General features: G+C 44.8%; 1 protein-coding gene across 1 annotated transcript in view; it reads left to right on the top strand.

The window, feature by feature from the left end:
• The first annotated feature begins 15,552 nt into the window (after nucleotides 1-15,552).
• Nucleotides 15,553-27,567, top strand: part of oprl1 (opiate receptor-like 1) — a 68,057-nt gene continuing 56,042 nt past the window's right edge. Inside the window, exons 1-2 of the mRNA XM_040009768.1 lie at nucleotides 15,553-15,689; nucleotides 25,121-25,341. Of these exons, the coding sequence (XP_039865702.1) occupies nucleotides 25,154-25,341 (188 nt within the window). The 5' untranslated portion in view covers nucleotides 15,553-15,689; nucleotides 25,121-25,153. The remainder of the gene's footprint in view (nucleotides 15,690-25,120; nucleotides 25,342-27,567) is intronic.

The raw sequence follows: 27,567 nt of genomic DNA, 5'->3' as shown, positions 1-27,567 counted from the left end.
ACAGGTAAGCATGCAGCACCTGTTGGAGTCTCAGTCAGGCATCAAATCAGCTCGAGGCTTCCAAACCTGCGATGATGACGCCTTTCTCTGTATTTACAGTTCGTGCAGAAAGGTCAGGGCTACAGTGGGGTTCAGAAAAACAAAACTCTCGAATGTCTTTTGTGTCTCCGGTTATTATGTAAAGTGCTTTTAGCCGCAGAGACTTAGTGCTGGAGATTAGAAGAGAATAAAAAATGAAAACAGATCTAGTTCCTGTGTGTATCATCCAGATGAACCAGCTCCATTGCTCCAGGTAACACCTGGACTGAGATTACTTCAGGAATGAGAGGTGCTGAGAGAAACTACAGTGCTGTCGTATGTGACCTCATTAGACGGTTAAAAACTTTACTGCATACTAAACTGCAGCTCTGTCTTTTAAAGCGACGGAGACATCCATCCTCGCTGTCAGGTCACTCAAAAACAACAGAAAATCATTCATACAGCATACAGAGCCATAACCAAACAGGCTCTGTGCTGTCATCACGCTTTGCAGCACAATGTAAACACTAACATTACCAGAGTATTTCAGCCATCACAGTCTTCTAAACTATATAGACACAGTGTCAGTGATCCCTACGTCCATGGCAGGAGCACAGCACCTCCTCCTGAGCCTCCTCCTCTTCTTTGTATTCAAAGACAGAAAGAGTTTTTCCATGTTTCCTGTTTACGCATCCTTACTGCCATTAGAAATCAGTCCACAGGAGCACTTTGTCCTCTGATGTTCTCACCTAATAAAGATCATCATCCTGTCTTAAGACTGTCACAGCACACCACATGTACACTTCTTCGGAGTTTAGCTGCAAACTGGACACATAGTGCTGAACTACAGAGCAGACACTGAGTGACTCACTGCTGCTGAAATATCTCCAGTAATGCTGCTGTGATATGTGATACACGACACCCCTCAGATATCAGCCTTATTTTGCACCGCGATTAATTTCACTCAGTGGTAAAGACTTTAAGAGGGGCACCGAGAGCCTGAGGGCAGGTCAAAGGACTTCGAGGGAGTAGATGGGAACAAAGGACAAAATGTGATGCAAGGCGAAAAAGCAGAAAACCAAAATGAGCCGTTGGGTCCAGAAACAGCTCAGAGTTAGTAATCCTGCAGGTACAAAACTGCTGTACTTGAGTGTACATGCCAGGCTACACAAAACGGCTTGCAACCCTATGTAGAGATTTCTGAAAACCAAGATGGCCTGCCCAAGGTACAGAATGACCAAGTTCCATGACTTTGTGTCTTAGTGCCTGTGGTAATGCTATGGCTTCAGTCTTGCCTTTACACTCATAAAGGACACCATTTCTCAGCACATAGGTTGCAGCTGCCAACACATCTACTTTCCCTTGCACCTGTCCATCAACCTCAGACACCTTATCAAACCAGGATTTTAATGTTGGATCTGCCCGCTGAAGTGAAGAGATATCTGGTGGGATATCAAGTTCCAGAGTGAGGTTGGGACTACGGCTGGGACGACGCGTAAAATACGTCGACGTAAAAAAATGTGCGTCGATGCGTCACTTTCAAAACAGACATGGCGGTAGTGAGTAGCGGCAACATGAGTGAGGCAGCCGCAGTCAACTTAAATCACTTCACCCGAACACACAGTTCTACAGTATGGAAGTGATTCAGTCGTTTGACAGCTTTGTAAGGTGGAAATGGCCTATCATAAAAGCACGACGGCTATGCACCAGCGCATGATTGATGATAGAACTCACACACACAGAAACTTGAGAAACTGCAACAAAATGGATTTTATTTTGTGAATGAAGAGCATTTTTTTGCAGAAAACAAAATTACATTTTGTTTGTTTAAAGACACCATTGCTGCTATTTATTTTAAATGCATTGTTAACTTTTCCTTAATTTTATATATGTTTGCACATTTCATTTCTTATTAAATGCTATCTCTAATATAAGATTGTACTACTACTACAACTTTATTTTGCAATTTTTTTATTATTAAGTGTTCAAATGAAGAAATTTGTGTTTTTCATTGAGATACATAAATTAGTAAATATGAAATTGCTATACAAGTCAAATAATGGGAAAATAATCGATAATCAAATCAAAATAGAATCGGATTGAATAATGAATCGTTAGATTCATCGATGCATCGAAAAATTAATCGCTAGATTCATCGACTAGGAAAATATTCGTTTTGCCCAGCCCTAGTTGGGACTCTGGTCTACAACCTCTAACCTGGATGAACCCCTAAATTTGTCTCTTCGTCTTTGCGCTCGAGATTTAGCTGGTTTTGCTGGGCTTACTTCCAATTCTTCATCATAGAAAGGTAGCTATTTCAACAGGTCATTTGCACTCTGAGCTCTTGTGGTGATCAAACTGGAGATTGCACTTTCTGGCTGTGCCTGCAGAATAATTTCTTGCTTCTGTAAGTTGTGGTCCTGATCTACAGGGTGGGCCATTTATATGGATACACCGTAATAAAATGGGAATGGTCTGCTTGCTAAGTTTCGTGAAACTGGTTCAGTGTTGGATTTGCCAAAATGTGGACGCAAGAAAACTGTCACTAATGAAGAAACATCAGTGGCTGTCCTAGCTTTATTCAGCAAGAGCCCACAGCGTAGCACTCACCGCATGTCACTGGAGAGTGGCATTAGTCGAACATCCCTTCGGCGGATATTAGCTACTCACAAATGGCACCCTTACAAACTCCAGCTACTGCAGCATCTCAACGAGGATGACCCAGATCGGTGCACAGAATCTGCAGAATGGGCAAAACAAAAATTGGAACAGGACCCTCAGTTCACGCAGAAGATTTTATTCAGTGATGAGGCAAACTTTTATGTGAATGGTGAACAAACAAAACCACCGCTATTGGTCTGACACTAACCCACATTGGATGGATCCCTCCAAGGCTGTTGGAACAACAAAAGTGATGGTTTGGTGTGGTATATGGGGAACAACGATAGTGGGTCCATTCTTCATCAATGGAAACCTCAAGGCCACTGGATATTTGAAACTGCTACATGATGATGTGTTTCCCTCTTTATGCACTGAAGCTGGCACGTTCCCTGAGTTTTTCCAGCAAGATGGTGCACCACCACATTATGGGTGCAGGTCCGAGCATTCCTAGATGAACAGTTTCCTGGAAAGTGGATTGGTCGTCGTGGGTCAGTTGAATGGCCCCCAAGGTCTCCCGATCTGACCCCCTTAGACTTTTATCTTTGGGGTCATCTGAAGGCAATTGTCTATGGTGTGAAGATACGAGATGTGGAGCACCTGAAACTACGGATACTGGATGCCTGTGCTGGCATTTCTCCTGCGGTGTTGCTATCAGTGTGTGAAGAGTGGGAGAAGAGGGTTGCATTGACAATCCAACACAATGGGCAGCACATTGAACACATTTTATAAGTGGTCAGAAACTTGTAAATAACTCATGAAAGAATAAAGTTACGTTGAAACCAAGCACACCATTGTTTTTCTTGTGACATTACCAATAAGTTTGATGTGTCACATGGCCCTCTTCCTATTGAAAAAACAAAAGTTGTATCCAAGATGGCCGACTTCTAAATGGCCACCATGGTCACCACCCATCTTGAGGAGTTTGCCCCCTCACATATACTGATGTGCCGCAAACAGGACTTTAATATCACCAACCATTCCCATGTTATTACGGTGTATCCATATAAATGGCCCACCCTGTACATGAAATGCATTCAAATGTCCAGGAACTTCATTAGACACCAAATCTAGCAGTGTAGATATATCTAAGCCCAATATCACTGCATTTGGTAGTCTGGGTGCTAAAGCCACTGGCAGGAGAAATGTCTGGCCACCTACAGTGAAATACGCCTCAGCCATGCGATAATCCTTCTCATCACCATGTACACAGCTTATTTTAGTCCTTGTGTCACTCCATAGCTCTCTTGGTACTAAACTAGCCAAAACCACTGACTGAAAGCTCCCTGTATCTAAGAGTGCTTCTTCACGCTGACTATTAACAGGTACAGGTGCTGTTCTTACTGCTTCATGATCAGGACCTGGCAAAGTGGGTCTGGGGGCTGAGCACAAAAAGGATGGCCTACTTTGTGTTGTTGCTGTGAAGGTATACTGAGTGTGGCCGATCTGGTTACAGTGATAACATCTAACATCTGATTTTGAACCTGAATGTGACTTTTTAGTGTTCTTACTTTTACCAGAAACAAAATGTTTGCTTGCAGGACAACCTCTACTCTGGCCTATACCACCACTCCTTACACCCCCATCAGACTTACTTTGTCCAGTCATGAAGCTGTCCCGGCCAAAGGTGGTTCCTCTCGATCCTGTTCTGGCAGAGATGAAGATTTCCGCTAGCTGTGAAGCCTCCTCTGCAGATTTGGGGGCACGTTCCCTGATCCACACCTCCAGATCTGGGTGGACAATCCTCAGAAACTGCTCCAAGATCATCAGTTCAGAAATGTCTTTCACTGTAGATTTTTCATTTGTAAAACATATCGCTTAATCGCACACCAAGTTCTCTTGGAGTTTCACCTGGGTGAATATCCAGGGCTCGAAACCTTCTTCTGTATGTGTCAGCAGTTATTTCATATTGAGCAAGAATGGCATCCTTTACTTTATCATAGACTTCCGAATCAGCAATGTCCATATGCACATAAGCACTGCGTGCTTTACCTGTGAGCAGAGGTACGAGTCGAACAGCCCATTCTTCTCCAGGCCGATGGCAGACTTGAGCCATTCTCTCAAAGGTCGTGAGAAAATGCTCAATGTCATCATCTGGAGTGAGTGGCAACAACTTGGGATCTCTCTGGTGAAATGGTTCCTGTCTTGGCAGAGACCACATCTGCTGACCAGTCAGACCAGGCCCCCATCAGGTTCACCTCCCTCCTCATTTTCACTTGAGGTTGAATTTGCTGAAACTGGTGTTGCATACTTTTCCATCTTTGCTCCTGTTGGGCTGATTCTTTGTCCATTCTCTGGTCTCTTGTTGCTTGAGACTGCATCAACCAGATCTGTCAGTTCATCCAGTCTATCGCCTGGTTTAGCTCCTGGTTTAGCCACTGCATCAGCTGTAGCACCTTCACCATCCTCTGCCAGCTCATTAAAGTCATTTTTCTTTCCACTTCTCATCATCATGTTTACCTCATTCATTAGAGGCAGCAGTCCTGACACCACTTGTTAGTTTTGGCTGGCGGTCATAGGTTCCTTCCAATAATATGACGTGAGACTGGAATAAAATATATCCATGGACTGGCACTTTATTAAAGAAGGCACATGTTAACAGCACAAACACCAACAACCCACTAAAAACAAAATGGCTTCCTTTATACTCTACCATTCAGGTGAGCATCCGGACTAGCCCAGGTATGGGGGTTAACTACTCAAAATGAAAACATAACCCTCCACACAAACAAACATACAATAACATTAGAGCACATAACAAACATATACATATTTCCAACACATACTATAAACACATTATTAACATCAGCTTCAACCATTACTATCTAAATTAAAGCCCTTCTTAACCACACTCCCCTGGCACACTGGTCTGCTCCAGGAACTCATCAGCAGGTGATTGAGCTGCTTCCACTCTTTTGCTTCACACCCTGCAAGAAGCAACCAGGACATAGTACCGGAAAATGTGATTACTGTGGGGTAGAGGAAACTGTGGAACATGTCATGTTGCAGTGTCCGAGATATCAGGTTGAGAGGAGACATTTGATTCAAAATCTTAGTAACCTAAAAATCAAACTGGATCTGGTTGATTTGTTGCGAAAGGAATCGGTAAGTAAAAGTTATAAGGCCTTATTTCAGTTTTTAAAAGAGGGGAACCTGTTTGGAAGGATTTGAGGATTTTTTTATTTTTTTTTTGTCTTTTCACATATGTTAAGTAAAATTTATTTATATAGCACATTTCACAGATAAAAATCACAAAGTGCTTTACAATAAGATCAGATATACAAGTTAAAATTAATTAAAAGCCCGTTTGTATAAAAATGTCTTCAGCTGCTTTTTAAAGGAGTCAGAGTCTAGACAGCGTAAAGACAACAGCAGAGAGTTCCACAGCCTAGGTGCCAGTGCCTGAAAAGCCCGATCCCCACGTGTTTTAAACCTAGTACGTGGGACCACCAGTAGCCTCTGACTTGAAGACCTGAGTGCTCGGGATGAAGCATGAGGTTTCAGCAGGTCAGAGATATACTGGGGAGCTTCACCGTGCAGAGCTCTAAAAGTTACAACTAAAATTTTAAAATGAACCCTAAAATTTACAGGCAACCAATGAAGAGAAGCCAAAACTGGAGTAATGTGTGACCTCTTGTTTGTACCAGTTAAAAGTCTTGCCGCTGCATTCTGTACAGACTGAAGGCGATCCAGAGCTGATTTGTTGAGACACGTAAAAAGACCGTTACAATAATCCAAACGAGAAGAGATAAAAGCATGAATAATCATCTCAAGTTCTGCCTTTGACACCAGCAGTCTGAGTTTAGAAATGTTTCTTAGATGATAAAAACAGTTCCGGACAAGTTGTTTAGAGTGTTTCTCTTTTTTTTTTTTTTTTTTTTTTTTTTGTGTCCCGTTTGGATCTATAGCCATCAGAATTGTTGTCTTAAGGCCAAGAAAGATGCCAAGCGGATTTATTTTACCAAGTGGATCATCATGGCCTTGCCATATTGGTCCATTTGATTGACCTTTATTATAATTATGAATTTATTTTATTTTCAGTTGCTACAAACGGGACAGACATGACTGGAGGATAGGACAGGGAGAAAGAAGAAAAAAAAAAAAAATGAACAAAACTCCTGGGTCACCTGTATGGAGAAAAAAAACAGAAGAGATAGCAAACAACAAAGAGCAACATAATAAATAAAAAAAAACGGCACCATCACAATAAACTAGCTAGCAGTAGATATCAGTAGATACTAAATAATAAACGATATTGTGCAGCACGCAAGATAGACAGCGCACAATGTGCTTTGAGGCAGCAGCCAAGAAAGCTGTAGTCCGCGTCTGTGAATACCCGTGTGTACACCTGTGTGCATACCTGTGTGGATCAGCATGCTTGCATTCCAAAGGTTTCTCCATGTAACGCTGCTAGGGAGTGTGGGGAGCCACAGCCCCGTCCTCCAGGGCATGAAGCAGGTATGGAGGAGATCAAGACTCCAGACATCCAGAGGCCCCCAGAACACAAGAGACCAAGGAAGACCAACAGAGGGGCAGCCGCGCCACTGTCCCAGTAAGAGCTGAGGAGAGTCCCAGATGAGGGCTCACTCAGCAGCCGCGGAGCAGAAGCCAGGGGGAGTTGCAGTGACGCGCCCGTGAGCTCCGCCGGCAGCCAGCTGTGCCTGAGTGACCGAGCCCCAGGCCGAGAGGCCGGGGGCACCCCACCTCCGAAGTGGCCCGAGCGAGCCCCAGGCTCCAGGCCCCGATAAGCGGCCGCCAAGGAGTGAGCCGGTGTGTACCCGGACGCCCACCCCCAGACACAAGTGTTTCTCAAGAGACATTGAACTGTCAAATATAACACCTACGTTTCTGAGACTCGACTGAAATGAAGGGTCTAAAAAACTGATATGCTGCCTAATTTCTGAGAGCATGTGATCAGGTGCAATAATCAAAGTTTCTGTTTTATCTGCATTTAACTGGAGGAAACTGTCATTTAACCATTGTTTGATTTCTGACAGACAATTATTTAAACAAGACAATTTATACAACTCAGAAGCTTTGAAAGAACAGTACAACTGAATGTCATCAGCATAGAGATGATAAGAAATATTATTGTAACGTCTGATAATGTGGCCTAGAGGGAGTATATACAGCAAAAAGAGAATAGGACCTAAACCAGATCCTTGAGGTACCCCAGAAGGTAGAACTGATGTTTCCGACAGCACATGATTTATACAGACAGTAAAGGATCTCTCAGATAGATACGACATAAACCATTTTAAAACAACACCAGTAATCCCAAACAAGTCCTTCAGCCTATTTATCATGATGCTGTGATCAACAGTATCAAAAGCAGAGCTGAGATCCAACATAACCAGAACAGTGTGCTCTCCAGAGTCTGCTGCCATCAGAATGTCACTAGACACTTTAAGCAAAGCGGTTTCAGTAGAGTGCAATTTGCGGAAACCAGACTGGAAAATGTCCAGAACATAACATATGTTTAGGTTACCGACAAATGATTAAATGTAAGCAGCTCTAACTTCGGCTCTTATCTGACACAGGTAGGATGGCCAGTCCCCTTATCTCTTCACCTTTACATAGTGATGGGCAGATGAAGCTTCATGAAGCACTGAAGCTTTTCATCCAATTGGTTCACCCCAGTGCAAAGCGTCTTGAAGCTTCATTTGCTCTAGTAGGACACCTACAGGACGTAAAAATATTAGTTGGCATGAATTTGAAGAGTGTGGCCTTTTGCACACAGCCTGTAAATGTCAACAACAAAAGGAGTGTGTAAAACATCTATATTATAGTGATGCAGTATACTGTGTATATTTATACTGGCAGTATGGAAAATGATCATTTGGAAATGCTTAAAATGGAAATGATCATTTACTGTGAGGTGTGGACAGTGGTTGTGCTTTTGTAACGTTGAGGTATGGACAGCCACACACTGAGGCCTCAGTCCTGCCTGTTCACATTTTATTCTGTAAAAACTACATTTTCACTGCTTTTATGACCTTTTTAGTGGGGAGAACATAGCTAGGATTTAATGATTTAACAAATCTTTTAAATCCTTTGTCCTCCACAATGCTAAATGGCTGGGAGTCCTCAATCACCATGCTAACCAGGTCTTCATCTATTTGAGATTGTTCTCCTGAGGAAAGACAATAAAGACAAAGCACAAATATAAATATCACACACGTAACTTATAACAGTTGTATAATATTGTTATATCATTTAGTAACATTACTGCATGCTATATTATCATTGCATTTGATGGCTCACCTGGTCTTGCTCCACAATCTGTGTTCCCCCTATTCTCATGCAAAGCTCCGTAGTGCCTAAGCGTGGATGAGGTGTTGTTGTTATATCCCAGCTCCACATAGCAAACACTTCACCTTGTACAAAAGTACAGACAGCTTAACATAAATTGTATTGCACCATCAGTATTGTGAAAATACATCTTCTGTAGAAATTTACATACTTTGTTGGGAGGAATAAGATCAAAATGTTCCCACACAGGGGAGGACATCCTCCTCTTCTTAGCTGGCTCCATTCTCTCCTGACTTTCTCTCCTCACTCTCATAAACCTCAAAACTCTCTCCAAACTCTCACTAACCGCAACTCTCCATCAAACACCTACATTTTTGAATGAAGTCTGAGGGGTTTATATTTCTGTCATAGCTCGCAGCAAAGTTCGAACCACTTCATGAACCAGTCACGTGGTACAGCCGGGCAGCGAGGCTTCGGACGTCATCATTTTCAGCTCCTCCCATAAATGAAGCAAGCCTCGATATGCGCATCGCGGAAACACCCCCTCCATTACTCGACACAAGCTTCGAAGCCTCGATACAGAACGTCACATCACTACCTTTACAAGCTGTCAATTTAGAGAATTCATAAGAACTAATGTGTGTTTTCTTTATTATACTTTTTTTAAATTCCCGATCAATTACTAACAATGCAAACGAGGTAATGGAACCCTTGGTCTCTATTACACTGTCAAGGCTGCGAAGTGTGAAGAGCAGTGCTGGGTAAGTTACTTTATAGTAACTTAGTTACATTACTAGTTAGTTCTATCAAAAGTAACTCAGTTACTTCAAGTTACTCGTTACTTTCAAAGTAACTAGTTACTAGGGAAAGTAACTTTGGTTTTACTCAGAATTCTCTTGTTAATGTGTTGCTTCCGTAACTGGATACCCAGCCAGACTGCCAGTCTTCTAGCTTGCTAACTTTCCACAAGTGCACTGTGCCACCTACCAATAGAAAGGAAAAGATAATGTGAATATTTCCACGAGAGAAATCCCACGCCTGGACTGTCGTTGACTGCTGCCATGATTCTAGCCTGCGTCACTGCGTCATGTGCGCCTTTTACATCCAACACAAAAACTGCAGTCGTGGTGCTTTGATTGTACTCAGAACTCGGAAATTCTGCCTTCTGAATAGGAAGATGTAGGTAACACCAGACTGCAGATGAGCTGCATACAGGGCTGGACTGAGTCAAAAAATCGTCCCGGGCATTTTGACTAGAGACCGTCCCGCCATTATAGGAAAAGTCATAAAGCCTTTGAATGAAAACAAACGCTGCTGTGACAGTGATGTACACTGTTTTGATGGTATACAGTGGGGCAAAAAAGTATTTAGTCAGCCACCGATTGTGCAAGTTCCCCCACCTAAAATGATGACAGAGGTCAGTAATTTGCACCAGAGGTACACTTCAACTGTGAGAGACAGAATGTGAAAAAAAAAAAATCCATGAATCCACATGGTAGGATTTGTAAAGAATTTATTCGTAAATCAGGGTGGAAAATAAGTATTTGGTCAGTAACAAAAATACAACTCAATACTTTGTAACATAACCTTTGTTGGCAATAACAGAGGTCAAACGTTTACTATAGGTCTTTACCAGGTTTGCACACACAGTAGCTGGTATTTTGGCCCATTCCTCCATGCAGATCTTCTCGAGAGCAGTGATGTTTTGGGGCTGTCGCCGAGCAACACGGACTTTCAACTCCCGCCACAGATTTTCTATGGGGTTGAGGTCTGGAGACTGGCTAGGCCACTCCAGGACTTTCAAATGCTTCTTACAGAGCCACTCCTTTGTTGCCCGGGCGGTGTGTTTTGGATCATTGTCATGTTGGAAGACCCAGCCTCGTTTCATCTTCAAAGTTCTCACTGATGGAAGGAGGTTTTGGCTCAAAATCTCACGATACATGGCCCCATTCATTCTGTCCTTAACACGGATCAGTCGTCCTGTCCCCTTGGCAGAAAAACAGCCCCATAGCATGATGTTTCCACCCCCATGCTTCACAGTAGGTATGGTGTTCTTGGGATGCAACTCGGTATTCTTCTTCCTCCAAACACGACGAGTTGAGTTTATACCAAAAAGTTCTACTTTGGTTTCATCTGACCACATGACATTCTCCCAATCCTCTGCTGTATCATCCATGTGCTCTCTGGCAAACTTCAGACGGGCCTGGACATGCACTGGCTTCAGCAGCGGAACACGTCTGGCACTGCGGGATTTGATTCCCTGCCGTTGTAGTGTGTTACTGATGGTGACCTTTGTTACTTTGGTCCCAGCTCTCTGCAGGTCATTCACCAGGTCCCCCCGTGTGGTTCTGGGATCTTTGCTCACCGTTCTCATGATCATTTTGACCCCACGGGATGAGATCTTGCGTGGAGCCCCAGATCGAGGGAGATTATCAGTGGTCTTGTATGTCTTCCATTTTCTGATGATTGCTCCCACAGTTGATTTTTTTCACACCAAGCTGCTTGCCTATTGTAGATTCACTCTTCCCAGTCTGGTGCAGGTCTACAATACTTTTCCTGGTGTCCTTCGAAAGCTCTTTGGTCTTGGCCATGGCGGAGTTTGGAGTCTGACTGTTTGAGGCTGTGGACAGGTGTCTTTTATACAGATGATGAGTTCAAACAGGTGCCATTCATACAGGTAACGAGTGGGGGACAGAAAAGCTTCTTACAGAAGACGTTACAGGTCTGTGAGAGCCAGAGATTTTCCTTGTTTGAGGTGACCAAATACTTATTTTCCACCCTGATTTACGAATAAATTCTTTACAAATCCTACCATGTGAATTCATGGATTTTTTTTTCACATTCTGTCTCTCACAGTTGAAGTGTACCTCTGGTGCAAATTACTGACCTCTGTCATCATTTTAAGTGGGGGAACTTGCACAATCGGTGGCTGACTAAATACTTTTTTGCCCCACTGTATATGCATCAATCTATCGTTTGTTGTAAGATTCAGATAATTAGTTTTTAAAAGAGAAACATTTTAAATGAGAATAAGAAAGAAAAGTATGTCTTTGTGCCCCCCTCTCCCTGTTAATGCCCTACCTGCCCCCCTGGCAAAGCTTTGCTAGACCCGCCCCTGCACAGTTACCAGCTGTCAGCTGTAAAAAAAGGATCCTGGTGTTATTTGTCTCTCAGAAACAGTTCATAACTTCAACTCATTCATGTCACCTAAAAGGTAAACCTGTTTCTCCATCACCTGTTCAGCTCTGATGATCCAGTAAGGACATCTCCTGGTTTCATCTTCATGTTTCCCTCTCACCACATATCCAAACCGACATCATGACCAGCAGCTTTACAGCTGTGGCTCCAGCAAACATCAGCTGATACTAGAAATTAATATTAAATAAATTCTAACAACAGCTGATCATGCTTAAACGTGCTGCTGTTGTTTAGCGCGACCCTATCTAAATCCCAGTAACAATTAACACGTTCCTGATTTTGGCATAATAACTAGTTACCGTGCTCATTACCACAATAATAACGTAGTTACTGTAATGCATTACTTAATAACGCGTTAGTCCCTATACTGGTGAACAGATGAGAGAAAGGACCCAAGTGCAGGCACCGACTTTGCTGAGACTGAGCTTTTATTTACAGTTGTGACATACGAACAAAACAGGAAATGACTGGCGTGGAGCGATCAGAACCTAAAACCGAACACGAACCTGGAACTAGAGACCTGAAAACCTGGAAGCGTGAGGAGACCGAGAGGAGGGGTGACACGGGGCATGACGAAGGGCAAAGGACAACACACAGTAAATATACACAGAGGGAAACGAGGAAATGGCACGTGGGGGGAGACACAACTGAACCTAACTGCACATGATGAGACAGGGAGGAAGCAAAACAGAATACACTGACATAAGACACAAACCTTCAAAGTAAAACAGGAAACACGACACACATGCAAAGACACGGACTCAGACCTCACCCTGAGACATGACTGCCTTTGAAACAGCGAGAACATGGGAACCAAAAACTAAGAACTAGAAATCTCAGCAGAAGACAGAAACACGTTAACACAAAAACACTGAGTCATCACACTCAGGACCGTAACACACCTACACTGCCTCATATACACTTTGAATTGTGTTTTTGTGTTTAATCTTTGCTGTCAGTCTCTTAAACAGCAGCGAGTTTGCAGCTGAGAGAAGTTTCACTGGTCTGGAGTTCACTGATTCCTTTATTGCAACATGTTTTCAGGAGATTCTCTGCTGGGGGGATGTTTCAGACGTGCAGCTGAATGAGGCGGGGGCTGTGCGTCGCACGCTCACGGTAATATCCGTGTATTAATGAGCCTCTCCTGTCTAAACGTTGTTCTCCTCAGCTCTGCTGCGGAGTCTGTCACACTGCTTCAAACACCTGGATACCTGTTCAGCCAATCACATTCATTCCCTCTGCTCTGATTCCCACGCCTCCTTCATCAGGCTACATGGATCCAGTTTAAAGCCTCTGATGTGGGAAGGAGGATTTGTATGAAGGAAATGAAACACTGTTGAACCATGTGTGGAATAAATAAATAAATAAATGAAATGTGCGTCGCCTTAGAAACAAACAGCAGCACTGAGCGCGCTCAGACACAAACTGTGTCTGTGTTTTACGGCTCTGTGCTAAAATCACCATGTAGTTTCTCATGCTTTTTACAACAATGATGCATTTTGTCTTTTATCTTCTACCTCTATAGATTTTAATCACCCTGTGCCTTTGGAGTGGGTGACACTCAGGGCTCATTTCCTGTGGAAGAAAAATCACATGATCTGTGAAAGGCCCCGTGTTCAGAGGCTGCCAGCCCCGCCCCTTCATGCAGATTAAACGCTGGGTTAATTTAGCAATTCGATAACTGGCTTCCTGTGAACGTTTAGGTTTTAAAACTGCAGCCATGTGAGGGCTTCAGAGAAGAATCCCTCCCAGTGTGGAGCTGAAGATCAGGAGTAATCGCACCAGCAAGAGCAGATTAATCGCCGCCCTCAGGCTGCAGGCTGAAGTTTGCTCCATTTTCAGCATCTTCTTCCTGTCACATGACGGCTTTTGTCTCCACTTATCAGAGACTCTCGACATGTAGTTACTGAGAAGAATCTGACTCTGGCCCTCCTTCCTGTGCTGATGACTTCATGTAGCTGTCGCTGTTGATCAGTTTTCTGTGTCCTTCAGTGATGGCGTGGTGTGCCGTCTTTCGATGGAAAGTAGATCGCTCGATCGGCATTCCCTCGTCGGCTGTACTTAGGGGCAGCGTTTGCAGGGCGGTAACCAGGTAGCCGTCATACGCCACTGTGGCAACTTATCTGGGCCTTGGAACAGAAACACCAGGCCCCCACCCCAGCCTTGCACCCCCCCACAGGTCACAGGAAAGTGCAAGCTTCCTGTGACACCTCCGTGGAAAAGCTGCCTCTCAGAATCTGCAGCATGATTTCGTATGATTAACATTGCCATTCTGGGCTTTAATAAAGATTCGTTAATTTCTGAAAATAACGTGCTTTTAATGCGACGCAGCACGGCTGTCACAGGGATGCTGTGTGTTTGTGCTTTAACACGACATCCGAACCGTTCTACAATCAAACGATCAGCCTGACGTGTCCGGGTCACCGCTGAGCAACAACAAAACTGTTACAAGCACCAGCAGCACTGAGGAGCTGCTCTGATCATGTGATCTGATCATGTGATCTCATCATCATGTGGACGACTGTGGACCTTCAGACTTCCACAGTTGAATTTTCCCAAACATTGTGACATAGAAGCAGGAATACAGTCAGACAGGAGTTTAGGAACAGCAGGAAAACCACGAGCTCAGGACACACACACATACAGACAGACACACACACACACAGACAGACACACACACACAGACACACACACACACACACACATACAGACAGACACACACACACAGACACACACACACACACACATACAGACAGACACACACACAGCCACACACAGACACACACACACAGACAGACAGACACACACACACACACACACACACACACACACACACACACACACACACAGACAGACACACACACATACAGACAGACACACACACACACAGACAGACACACACACACACAGACAGACAGACACACACAGACAGACAGAACACACACACACACACACACACACACAGACAGACACACACACACAGACAGACAGACACACACACACACACACACTGACACACACACAGACACACTCACGCACACACACTGACACACACACACACAGACACACTCACGCACACACACACACACACACAGACAGACAGACACACACACACACACAGACAGACAGACAGACACACACACACACAGACAGACAGACACACAGACACACTCACGCACACACACTCACAGACAGACACACACTCACACACAGATTTTACTGGTGTTTCAAATGTGCAAAAGAAATCCGTGTGTATGTGTCTGTTTGTGTGTCTGTGTTGGGGGGTAATCACACCCTGATCGATCACAGAGAGAGGCAGTATCTTCATCTCTCAGACCCCTCCTCCTCTCCTCCTCCTCCTCCTCCTCTTGTTGGTGCCGCGGATGCTGGAGGTGAAGCTTCTGTCTCGGCTCTTTGTCCCGCTGCAGTTCGCGTGGATCCGCGTGGATCCTGGAGGTTCTGGAGGTTCGGTTCAGAGTGTTCGCGCTGCCGGAGCTCGGACTCAGCTCGGAGGACCGGAGCCGTGAGCGCGCATCGACGCGGAGACGAACAACAACTTGGAGGTGAGTGCGCGCAGCCTGCTGCAGTCATCCGTGTACTCGCCGACATGTGCGTGATGCGCGTGTCCGTCTTTGTTTCGTGTGCATGTCAGCGAACACCGCGCGTGCGCGACGCAGTGGTTCTAAGGTGTATGCGTGCGTGCACGCGCGCACGGTGTGTCGCGCGTTAAGGTACACTCGGACCCGTGACGGGCCTGTCCCGGTGCTGCATTTGGGTGCTCGGCTCGTCCACGTGCGTGCGCTGAAGCTGGGCGGGTTTCTGCACAGCTGCAGTCCCGGACTTTGGACCGGTCCTTCCAAACTTCCGCCCTTCTGCTCTTCACGTGCTCATGTTCAGTCCAGCCTATCACAGAGAACACACATGGTCACGTGGTCATCACAGTGCCCTCCTGCAGTACCTCCAGGGCCCATTAGGGGGTCACCGCCTGACTTTGAGACCCCATTTCTAGAAAATTAAAAACAAAACCAGTCAATAAACTGAAAGTACCTGCAGTAATCAGTCAAGGTTAAAAACAGGAAGTGACTTCAGTTTAATCGTGTCAGTCGATCCTGCGCAGAGAGCGGCTGCGTTTGATGAAATAAGAGAAATAAAACGATGATGGCAGTAATGTTAGCTAGCATCGTGTTCAGACCTGAGGAAGGCATGCACGAACTCGTTGCAGCTGTTTAAGAGAGAAATCCTGAAGGAAACGAGCTCTGTAAACATTGATTTTCAAAGTAAAAGTCCTATTTTCATCTTAAAGCAGTCAGTCTGCTCTCACATCAGTTTCATAAAGCTGAACTTTGACGTCTGTTTGGACTAAAGTTTGGCGTTCAGTGAAAGGTAGTTCAATAAATAAATGCTTTGAATCAACGACGTTTAGGTTCCCAATCATTCAGGTCATGGTACTCCAGTGACTGGACAGAGGGCGGGGCTTACGACACCAGCCATATGTAATCCTTCCCAGGTGCCTCAAACCCCCTCACATCTTGTGTCAGCTGACCTCATTAGGTCACATGATAGGGTGAGGCAAGCCGTCACAATGGGTTCACCTGAAACCTCTGCTGATAGTGACCAACACCTGTTTTCACACCTTGGCTCATGTGATGAGGCGCAGCTTGATCCACGTCCCAAAGAGAGGAGTCCCAACAGGGCTTAAATCTGGGACTCTCTGGGATGAAACGTATCCGGTCTTTAAGTCTGACGTCATTAACCACGTCTGGGTCCAAATTCCGCTTCAGGTCCCAAAGTCAAACGAACACTGCGGCACCATTCTTTAATAAAATGGTCAGCGTTGCTGCTTTACCAGGTGTAACAATGAAGTTTAACGTCCAGGCATCCATGAAAACAGGATTTATTATATTTAACAGAGTTAGAAGTTAGCAGGAAGTTAGCTCGCTAGCTTCCACCTAAACATGATATAGCATGTTCTGACTGAGAGATTTCTGAAAAATTCAAACGTACAGCTCTGCTATCACTTCCAACATAAATGAAGACAGAAAACTAAACAGCAGTGACGTTTGTGGGTTACTGAAGTTGGGCTAGCTGGTATATAATGATGTGTAGTTACAGTGGAGGGTCTTAAAAACTGAGCTTTAAAATAAACAGTGGTAATAAAAACTGAGAGAGGCCGACAGTGTCATGAATCGCTGTGCGGCAGGCAGGAGTTGGACCCAAAATGCAGGACTCACAGACTCGGGGAGGTGAACTCAAAACACAGCTTTATTTGCTGGCAGGGAAAAAACAGACAAACTAAACTAATCTAAACTGGGAACAACAAACTAAGAACACACAGGGAGATCCACACAGCATGAGGGAGAACGCGACACCGAACTGAGGGAGACGCAGACAGAAATACACAGAGGGTTAACGAGGGAAGTGAGAACACACGGGGGACACAGCTGACACAGATAACCATAACGAGACAGGGCAGGAGTGAACACAACATGACGCATACTGACGAGAGACTGTCAAAGTAAAACAGGAAGTACACGGAGGTTCAGACAGGAGGAGAGAGAGCACGGGGAGAACACAGACATAACGGGCTGGGGAAAACATGGAATAAAACACAAGGAGAGATGAGGGCTCACAGATACACAGGGGCACACAGGAGGTAACCAAATAAGGAACATCTTAACTAAATAACCTAGGAACCAAGGCATAAATAGGGAACAAAATACAAAACACACAAAAACTAAGAATACTGGGCCAACATGGCCCAGGACCATGACAGACAGTAATCACTGACTGTTTTTAGGGGCTTGTGGAGATTAAATAGAACAACTTACAAAACATTAAAACATGTTAAAAGCACAACAGCCTTAATAAACGCAGAGCAGTTTGGACCCACTCCTGGCCGCCGCCTGACTCACATTGCGCCTGACCCCTACGGTGCGTCCTGCGGGTGGTGGGCCTGCAGGAAGATGGGCCCATGTCCCTTTTTCAGGCTGTGCCCGGCCGGGCCCCATGGACTAAGGCCCAGCCACCAGACCTCGTCCCTCGGGCACCCTCCCCGGGCCTGGCTCCAGGGTGGGGCCCCGGTAACCCTGGAACGGTAGACCAAGGAACGCCTTGGCATTCCCTCGGATAAGCTGGAGGAGGTGGCTGGGGAGAGGGAGGTCTGGGCTTCTCTGCTTGGGCTGCTGCCCCTGTGACCCGGCCCCGGATAAGCGGAAGGAAATGGATGGATGGATAGTTTGGACCAGGATTCATACGTCATAACTTAAGACTGGATTAAGAAACTCAAAGCAGTCCTGCTGGTTTTCTTTTAAAGCTTTTTAGAATGAAAACCCTCACATGGACATAAACTCAGGTCAGGGGTCCTGGTCCTGTGCAGTTAAAGCAGCCACGTCTGAGATTAACCACAAACTTAGAATTAATGCAGCGTTCAGTGACTGAACACAGACCAAGCTCAGTCTGTGGACCACATGACTCCATCACCATGGTTACATGAGATGGCAGAGCTCTCCATGTCAGTCTGAACGCTGAGATTTTACATCTTAAACTAAATGTTAGGTGAAGGATCCCCTCTGGAACCTGAAGGCAGCGCGCCACAAATCCCATCGGGTGTTTTCCTGTAACAGCACGAAGCGAGTGCAGGAAACCTTTTCGTCCACTTTCTGAACATGAAAACTGATCCCAGCACACCACAGAGGGATGAGCACACAGACTACAGTAAATCCTCTGAGAGGTCTGAAAAAATCGGAAACTGTCCAGAGGTGCACAACGAGATATTCCTGAACTGGAGACGGGCCAAACTTTTAAGCTCCTCGGAGCGTTTGGATCACTCCTCTGAATTCAGAGAAGCTGTTGTTCAGTGTCATCTGTGCCTCTTTGCTGGATGGGATGAGCTGAGGCTTTAATGCTGATGAAGATGAAGCATGTTTAGCACACGGCGGTGCAGAGATGTGTGGAGTAATGAATCATCGCTCGGATCCAAACAGTAACTGAACGGCGTGTTTGCAGTCGGACCTGCTCAGCAGCCGTAGACCTGCCGTCTCTGCGTGCAGCTGTACGTCTGCGCGAGCACGCTCCCCGCCTGCAGACCTTTAAAGGAAAGCAGCAGATCTGCAGCTGGATATCAGCCTGTGTGGCGCACACGTGCCGGCTCATTGCTGAAGGACCGCAGCTCTTTGTGTGTTCTGCAGGGGTGCGTCTCCTCTTCCTCCACAGTTTGCCTCACCTGTTTGGACGTATTAACAGCTGTTTGTGTTACCTGTTTCCTCTGAGATTTAGAGGAAGCTGCCCTCTTCTGTCTGTTTACATTTTCACAATCCACCCGTCCTTCTTCGAGCTTTCCCGTCATATTTAGTCTCGGGCCTCACTTTCTCCAAATAAACATACAGAGGCATGAAAAAAACACTGGGCTCTTATGCACTAAAAGTGGACTGAAAGGAATCAAGATTTAAAGGTGCAGTGACCTTCTCATTATTCGCTGTAAACTGAAGCTTTCTAAAACTGGACCAAGCCGTGTGCCAATGTTAGCTAATGGTACATGGACGTATATTTCTGCTTTACCTAAGCAGTCAAAGCACTTTGTACAAGTGCTTTTTTATCTAACATTTGATCTAGCATCTGAAATCAACTCAGGCTTAGTGTCCTGCCCAAAGATATCTGGCATGCAGTCTGGAGCAGCCTAAGACTGAACCGCCACTCCTTCTCGATTCTCATTCCCGTGGAGCTCGGTTTGCTGATGGAACCGGACCACCATCCACATCTCCACCAGTTAGCTCCTGTTTTAAATAAGTACCACATACATGGATGTGTTCAGTGCCTCGTTCCTTTCATTACAGCTCCTCGATGTGCTCACTCGTGCTGTTTGTGGCACAGAGTGGCCCACCCAGTGTGGCATCGCAGCCTTACATGGACACACTGCGGACTGCAACTTTAACTGCTTATTAATCACAGCTATGGCACACACGCTCTGCAGACGGAGGCCCGTATATGAAGGCTGGCAGGACCCTCGGGGAGCCGCGGCGAGTTGCTGCTGCTGGGATTCGATGAATATTCATGAGTATGCAGAGGTAGGCGCCGCTTTATGGCGGCAGTGTGATGTATTGCTGCTGCAACTGCATGCCGGCGTGTTGCGGTGAAGCAGCCTGTACAGTAACGCCACGGTGGACGTGTAACACACGTGTTGCTTTATTATGGTGGACACTGTGTTTACGCCCCACACACACATCCCAGCTCTCTCTATATGTGTGTGTTGGATCGCAGCCTGTGTCAGAGCAGACGATGAGGCCTTCTGAGTCCAGGATGTGTCTGGTGGCGTCCTCCGGTCCTTCCTGTTACCTCCACAGCACACAGCTCTGTTGGATTTTCAGGACCTGTGTGCTTTTGGTTTGTTGGTTTCTGTCATTTCTGTTTTTGTTTTTCTTTTCTTGTGATTATCAGCTTCAGCTCCTCCTTCCTGCATCTTACATGTATACAGAATCTTGTGTCCTCTGTGTGCGTTTTCATTTCAATTCAGCTTTAGGCTACGCTCACATGTACACGGTATTTTTGAAAACACAGATTTTGCGTTTACGTGTGGACGAGGAAAACAGATATATTCACGCAACCTCAAAGGTGTGCGCCGTTTTTGACTTCACGCTGTGCGCCACGTTATTGTTTACATGAGATTTCTACAATGGTGGATAGAGACAAAACACTGTTGCTGTTAATCTGACTGTCTGCAGTTTTTACACACCTACTGTCCCTCCATTTACACAGACAGAGGCGTCAGAGTGAGCTTTCATTCAACAGACACAACCCAAATCCCCGCGTCGTTTTTGAATAGATTAACTTTTTAGTTTAAATTTATGCATGCTGTATGCACTTTGTTCATTCCTAAGTTGTGAGTCCAAACTACTGTCTTAAGTTATTAACGTTGGAAATGATGAAGGCACCTGAGAAGTAACACAGAATTATCTGCCTTTCCAGAAAAACACAAACTTTCAGAAGTACTTCATGTTTTGTGAGGGTACAAAACCCTGTTTAGTCTTTCCCTGCCAGGCTTCTAGACTTCTGATTGGCCAACATTTCATTTTTAGCGTTTACATGTGGACGGGATTTAAAAAAATGAAAACGGAAAATCTCTGTTTTCAAAAATACCCGTGTACGTGTGGACGTAGCCTTATTTATACAGCGTCAAATCACAACAACAGTCGCCTCAAGGCGCTTTATATTGTACAGTAGATCGTACAATAATAGATACAGAGACAAACCCAACAATCATATGACCCCCTATGAGCAAGCACTTTGGTGACAGTGGGAAGGAAAAACTCCCTTTTAACAGGAAGAAACCTCCAGCAGAACCAGGCTCAGGGAGGGGCGGGGCCATCTGCTGTGATTGGTTGGGGTGAGAGAAGGAAGACAGGATAAAGACATGCTGTGGAAGAGAGACAGAGATTAATAACAGGTATGATTCAGTGCAGAGAGGTCTGTTAACACATAGGCTACGTTCACACTGCAGGCGAAAGCGCATCAAATCCGACTTTTTTGACGCTATGCGACCCATATCCGATCATGGTGTGACAGTGTGAACGGCACAAATCCAATATTTTCAAATCCGACCTGGGTCACTTTCGTATGTGGTACTGAATCCGATACATATCCGATGTTTTAGAAAGCAACTGCTGTTTGATGGTCATGTCGCATTAAATCCGTCTTTTACGTCACTGACACAAGACAGACGCCAATTATCAGCGCCGGAGAAGACATCGTGAACGCTTCCTGTCCATCCAGTGTAGATGTCAGTGAAACTGCTGGGAAGACAACGTGAACATTTTATTTGTACTGTATAATCTGCAGATTCTGACAGAAATCTGCAGCTATCCTTTGAAGCTCCGCTCCTCTAAAACAGCAATAAGGATCATTATTAGGTTATCTACATTATTATGTAAATAACAAAATAACTTAAAGCAAAAATTGGGAAACGTAAAGTCCGAAGTCTTTATATTAAGGGCCATCAGTCAAACAACACTGTTTGCTCTGGGTCTAAACAGAGCACGTCGTGTGTGACGTCTTCTTTTGCGCATGCAGCCGCTTTGAGCGTTCACACTAGAGCGCGTTTGCTGTCGCATTTTATTTGTAGTGTGAACAAGCAGACAAAAAAATCGGATTTGATTAAAAAATTGGAATTGAGCATCAAGACCTGCAGTGTGAACGTAGCCTTAGAGAGTGAGAAAGGTGACTGGAAAGGAAAAACTCAATGCATCATGGGAAACCCCCGGCAGCCTCTGTCTATTGCAGCATAACTAAGGGAGCATATAGTTAGGGCTGGACCTGGTGACCCACCTGGTCCAGCACTAACTATATGCTTTAGCAAAAAGGAAAGTTTGAAGCCTGATCTTAAAAGTAGAGATAGTGTCTGTCTCCCGAATCCAAACTGGAAGCTGGTTCCACAGAAGAGGGGCCTGAAAACTGAAGGCTCTGCCTCCCATTCTACTTTTAAATACTCTAGGAACAACAAGTAGGCCTGCAGAGCGAGAGCGAAGTGCTCTAATAGGGTGATATGGTACTACAAGGTCATTAAGATAAGATGGTTCCTATTTCCAAGGTTTTTAGGTTTTTAGTGTTTCATACACATTCTTGTGTATACTTGGTCTTTTTTCCCTCCAACCTTGTTACATGATTGTGTCGTATTTCCTGTTTTCATTGTTGCACACATGCAGATTTGTGCCCTCCTCTGCACCCATCCTAACAGTCATAATGTGATGGTGGACTAAAACAGTATCATCCTGTGTTACTTGACCTCATCACAAATGTTAAAGCAAACTCACATGTGGACAAAGAGCTGGCTCATACTTTATAAAACACTCACTTTCACTGATCTTTGGTCTCGTTGCTGCACAGATGAGTCCTCTGTCATTCAGGCTTCCTGTGGACTGGCTCATAGATGTCATTCATGATCACCATAAAGGCTGCAACACAACACAGCAGGACAAATTCAAACTGAATTATGGAGAGCCTTAAACTCACTTTGATCATTTGATAGTTTTTTCTTATAGAGATTGATTTGCATATAAACCTACATTCTTGATAAGTAACAGATTGTATTGCAGCAGTGTGATGTTCAGCTGTGGGTTGAACAGCCTGTCGCTGAAGATTCAAACATACATTTGGAGGTAATTGTTGTCATATTAGGATCATATTAGAAAGTCAGTATGAAGGCAGTTAACAGAGGTCCCCTATCGCTGTGCTCCACAGCGCCGCGAGGTTTGAAGCCCAAGTGGGTGTTTCAGCTGTCCGTGTGCATGCAGGTATATTTCCGTTACATGTAGTGACTCACTGCTCAGCACCAAAGGCCGCCATCAGCGATTTTTCTCCCAGACCAGGCGGAGCGGCTCTCCATGTTGCAGCCTCAGACCTTTAGGCCTGCAGCTGCGTCGCTGCAGTCTCAGTTTGATGAAGCAGCGAATGCCCTGTGCTCAGCTCAACAGCTCAAAGTAAATGGTAAATGGCCTGCATTTGTATAGCGCTTTTCTAGTCCATAGGACCCCAAAGCGCTTTACACTACATTCAGTCATTCACCCATTCACACACACATTCACACACTGGCGATAGCAAGCTACATTGTAGCCACAGCTGCCCTGGGGCGCACTGACAGATGCGAGGCAAAGTCAGTCTGGTGGCGCTCTAAGTAATCGCTGCTTACCACATACCTGCTGTTAGATCACTTAGAGGTGGGATCAAGGACCATACGTCATCATCATCATCTGATGAGGATAAAAGTTGAGATGAATCGTGCTAATTAGCCCAGAAACTCTCTGCTGAGGATCATCTTTGTTTGTGCCTTAAGTGGCAGACTTCAAAAGGAGCCGGCTGAGTAAGACCGCTTCCCCTGCTGGACCCTCCGAGGTGAGCTGTTTCAACAGGGGGGACGTTGTGGAGAAGACAGGATGTCTGCGTGGGTGCATGGGTTTTTAAACACTACAGAACAACATCGACTTTTCCCGTAAATGCAGAAACCCGTTCTCCTGTAGAACTGCAGTAGAAACCTCTGCTTTCTCTTGCCACTGCACTGATCCAGAAAGATCGATGTCTCCGCCCTCTGGTTTATCCATCTTTGCCTTGCTGCCACGCCCTTTCTCACATTTCAGTGCCTTCATGTTCTCTCACCCGGCTCGCAGCAGATGGTCCCGCCCCTCCCTGAGCCTGTTTCTGCTGGAGGTTTCTTCTTGTTAAAAGGGAGTTTTTCCTTCCCACTGTCGCCAAAGTGCTTGCTCATAGGGGGTCACATGACTGTAATAAACGTTTATTTTCACGTCTATCAACGGATAGAGCAAAACATTAAAGTGAAATAAAATAATGAAGCTCAGTTTGAAATCTTAGCCAATTTGCTCCATAACAAACAAAACACTGACTTAAAGTAAACATTGGAAAGTATTTCTTACCTTTAATCTCCACTGAGACCAGAATCTAGGCCAGCGATGGTGCTCTTTTGCAGGAAGGCAGTATGTTGATAGATCCACTAGATTCCTGCGTAAAAACGTGCATTTATTTTGTGACGCAGACACCTGTTCTCGCCTCTGTCAGTGCGCCCCAGGGTGGCTGTGGCTGCAATGTGGCTGCCATCATCAGTGTGTGAATGTGTGGATGACTGGTTGTGTAAAGCGCTATACAAATACAGGCCATTTTCTCTGGGATCCTTGGCACCACCTGCTGCATCCTCGATAGAGTGGGCGGAGGAACAATACACTTTTTAGTGTACACAACTGGTTGAAATGGCCAATCAATGTCTTTTTCCAACCACACGTGTCACCCCACTTCGAAATCAAATTAAAATGGGGCGATTGATCTATTGATTTTATAAATCAGTAACTACAAACCTTTGTACAGGACCGGCAAACACATTTTTTTAATGATTGTTTTGGCGTTTTTGAGTAAACTTAAGAAGTGAGAGCTCGTAAAAATGCTCCGTCACATTTTTGTATGTTACAGTGTTTAACCACATTTCTTTTTTCCTTTACAGTGAGCGTAAAAATTTCTTCGATCTCAGCTAAACATGGACTACCCTGAAGACTTCGCGCTGCCGCCGTACAATTTATCATTGTTTCTGAACAACTTCAGTTACCCTCAAAATGACACCGACTACCTGCCAATGGGGGTGAAGGTTACCATCGTGGTCGTCTACATGATCGTGTGCATCATTGGTCTGGTGGGAAACTTCCTCGTCATGTATGTCATCATAAGGTAAGATACACACCTCCTCACACTGAAGCTGTGGTGGATATGACTCTATAGCAGTGCAGTCAGATACTTCTTCTATGATCTGATGCTTTGACAGAAATAATTCAGCTTCAACAAAGAAAAGGTTGTCCTCGAGGGTTATTCATCAGTGTGCTGGCTGGGAGATGTTTTATTCATTTTCAGTTTTAACAATTATTTAATAAAATCTCTTTCATCCTTTCTGAGCTGGAGTCCTTCGTACTTTTGAGAAACTTTTGGACCCGAGTCCTACAAAGCTGCGCAGATAAGCTAAAACATAGCTGTGTCACTAGCAATCACATAGCACAACATTATATACCAGCTAGTCCAACTTCAGTAACCCTACAAACGCCACTGCTGTTTAGTTTTCTGTCTTCATTTATGTTGGAAGTGGTAGCAGAGCTGTACGTTTGAATTAGTTTCAAAAATCTCTCAGTCAGAACATGGTATGAAATGTTTAGGTGGAAGCTAGCGAGCTAACTTCCTGTTAACGTCTAACTCCGTTAAATTTAATAAATTCTGTTTTCATGGATGTTAAACTTAATTGTTACACCCGATAAAGCAGCAACGCTGATGATTTTATTAAAGATGAAAGAATTTAGACCGTTTTTAACTCTCAGTGTTCGTTTGACTTTGGGACCTGAAGCAGATGGAGTTTTGGACCCAGATTACTCCGCGAAGCTCCTCACTACGGCAGCCGTAATGTTCTGACAATCCATCAAGCAGTGGCTTACCAAAGTTGTACCAAAACATTTTTAACAGATTTCTGCCCAAATCGGTTCGAGGTCAGTAAGCACAACCAGAATTCATACATAAGGCACACTCTCGATTTTTGAGAAAATTAAAGGATTTTAAAAGTGTGCCTTACATTAGACAGAAGAAAGGAATATATCGCGATATATATTGTTACCGCACGTGCTTGAAATTATACCGCGATATGGATTTTAGGCCATATCGCTCCCAGCCCTAATCTGCACTATCAGCATGCACTGTGTGTGTGTGTGATTTGACTGAATGTGGCGTAGGTGGACTCACAGACGTTCTGACGGTTGGCGTATCTGCCCACCGGGCAGCTGCTGTTTGTTTGTGTTTCTGATGTGTGTGTGCAAGTTTACCCTGCAGCAAAGCAGCACTCATGTATGAAGTTGTGTAATTGATGAGAGAAAATAATCCGGGTTATTTACCACAGAGTTTCCTGTCATGCGTTTCACGTTTCAAACACGAGGAAAAACAAAACATTTGAAAAATAATTTCATGTAATTGAAAATAAGATGAATTACAAAACATTAATAATGAGCAGGCTGTAAATGCTGTAAAGCACCACTGCGGGTAGTTTCTTCCACTCCTGCCTGGAGATGATCCACGTACAGTCCCGCTCTGGTCCAGGTTTGGACCTGCTGTCCCTGCTTCCCCTGAAGGTGGTGCTCTGATACTGAGGACGGGTTAGCATTGGAGGAGTTCTTTGTGGATCAGTAATCTTTTAGGTTGCTGGTGTAAACAGACGTGGATCCCAGTCCTCTGGTGTTGTGCTCCCACATGCTTTTCCTTACACTGGTTTCACTGGAGGACGTGTAGCAGCACCTGATCCAGGAAATGGACAACATTTCAGGGGGCTCATTGGATCTGCAGTGAAGATAAAAACAGCAAAACTTGGGCTACGTCCACACGTACCCAGGTATTTTTGAAAACGCAGATTTTTCTATGCGTTTGCACCTTCCGTCCACACGTAAACGGCGTTTTTGGTCACTGAAAACTGAGATTTTTAAAAACTCCGGCCAGGGTGGATATTTTTGAAAACTCAGTTTTTGCATTTACGTGTGGACGAGAAAAACGGAGAAAACGGAGAAAACGGAGAAAACGCAGCGTCAAAGATGTGCGCCTTTTTTGAGGTCACACTGTGCGCCACGTTGTTGTTTCGGTAAAATGAATTTCTACAATACTGTTACTGTTACTTGTACTCTCTGCAGTGTTTAAATGCTTACATATACACACACAGTTACTGTCCCTCCACACATACAACTCGGTTCTGCTTCTATGCCCCATCCTTGTTTACTATTTCCCACCGAGGCTTCTAGACTTCTGATTGGCCAACATTTCTACACGGTTAGGAATATATCGCCACCTGTTGCTTTGGCATGTTCCTAGCAGCGTTTTCCTTCTTTTCTGCGTTTACGTGTGGACGGTATTATTTTTTAAAACGGAAACGGAAAA

Source organism: Simochromis diagramma, unplaced genomic scaffold, assembly GCF_900408965.1.
Source record: "Simochromis diagramma unplaced genomic scaffold, fSimDia1.1 OVJJ01000561.1, whole genome shotgun sequence".
Lineage (NCBI taxonomy): Eukaryota > Metazoa > Chordata > Actinopteri > Cichliformes > Cichlidae > Simochromis > Simochromis diagramma.
Note: the sequence above shows the minus strand (reverse complement) of the source record. Positions and strands in the feature narration are given on the sequence as shown.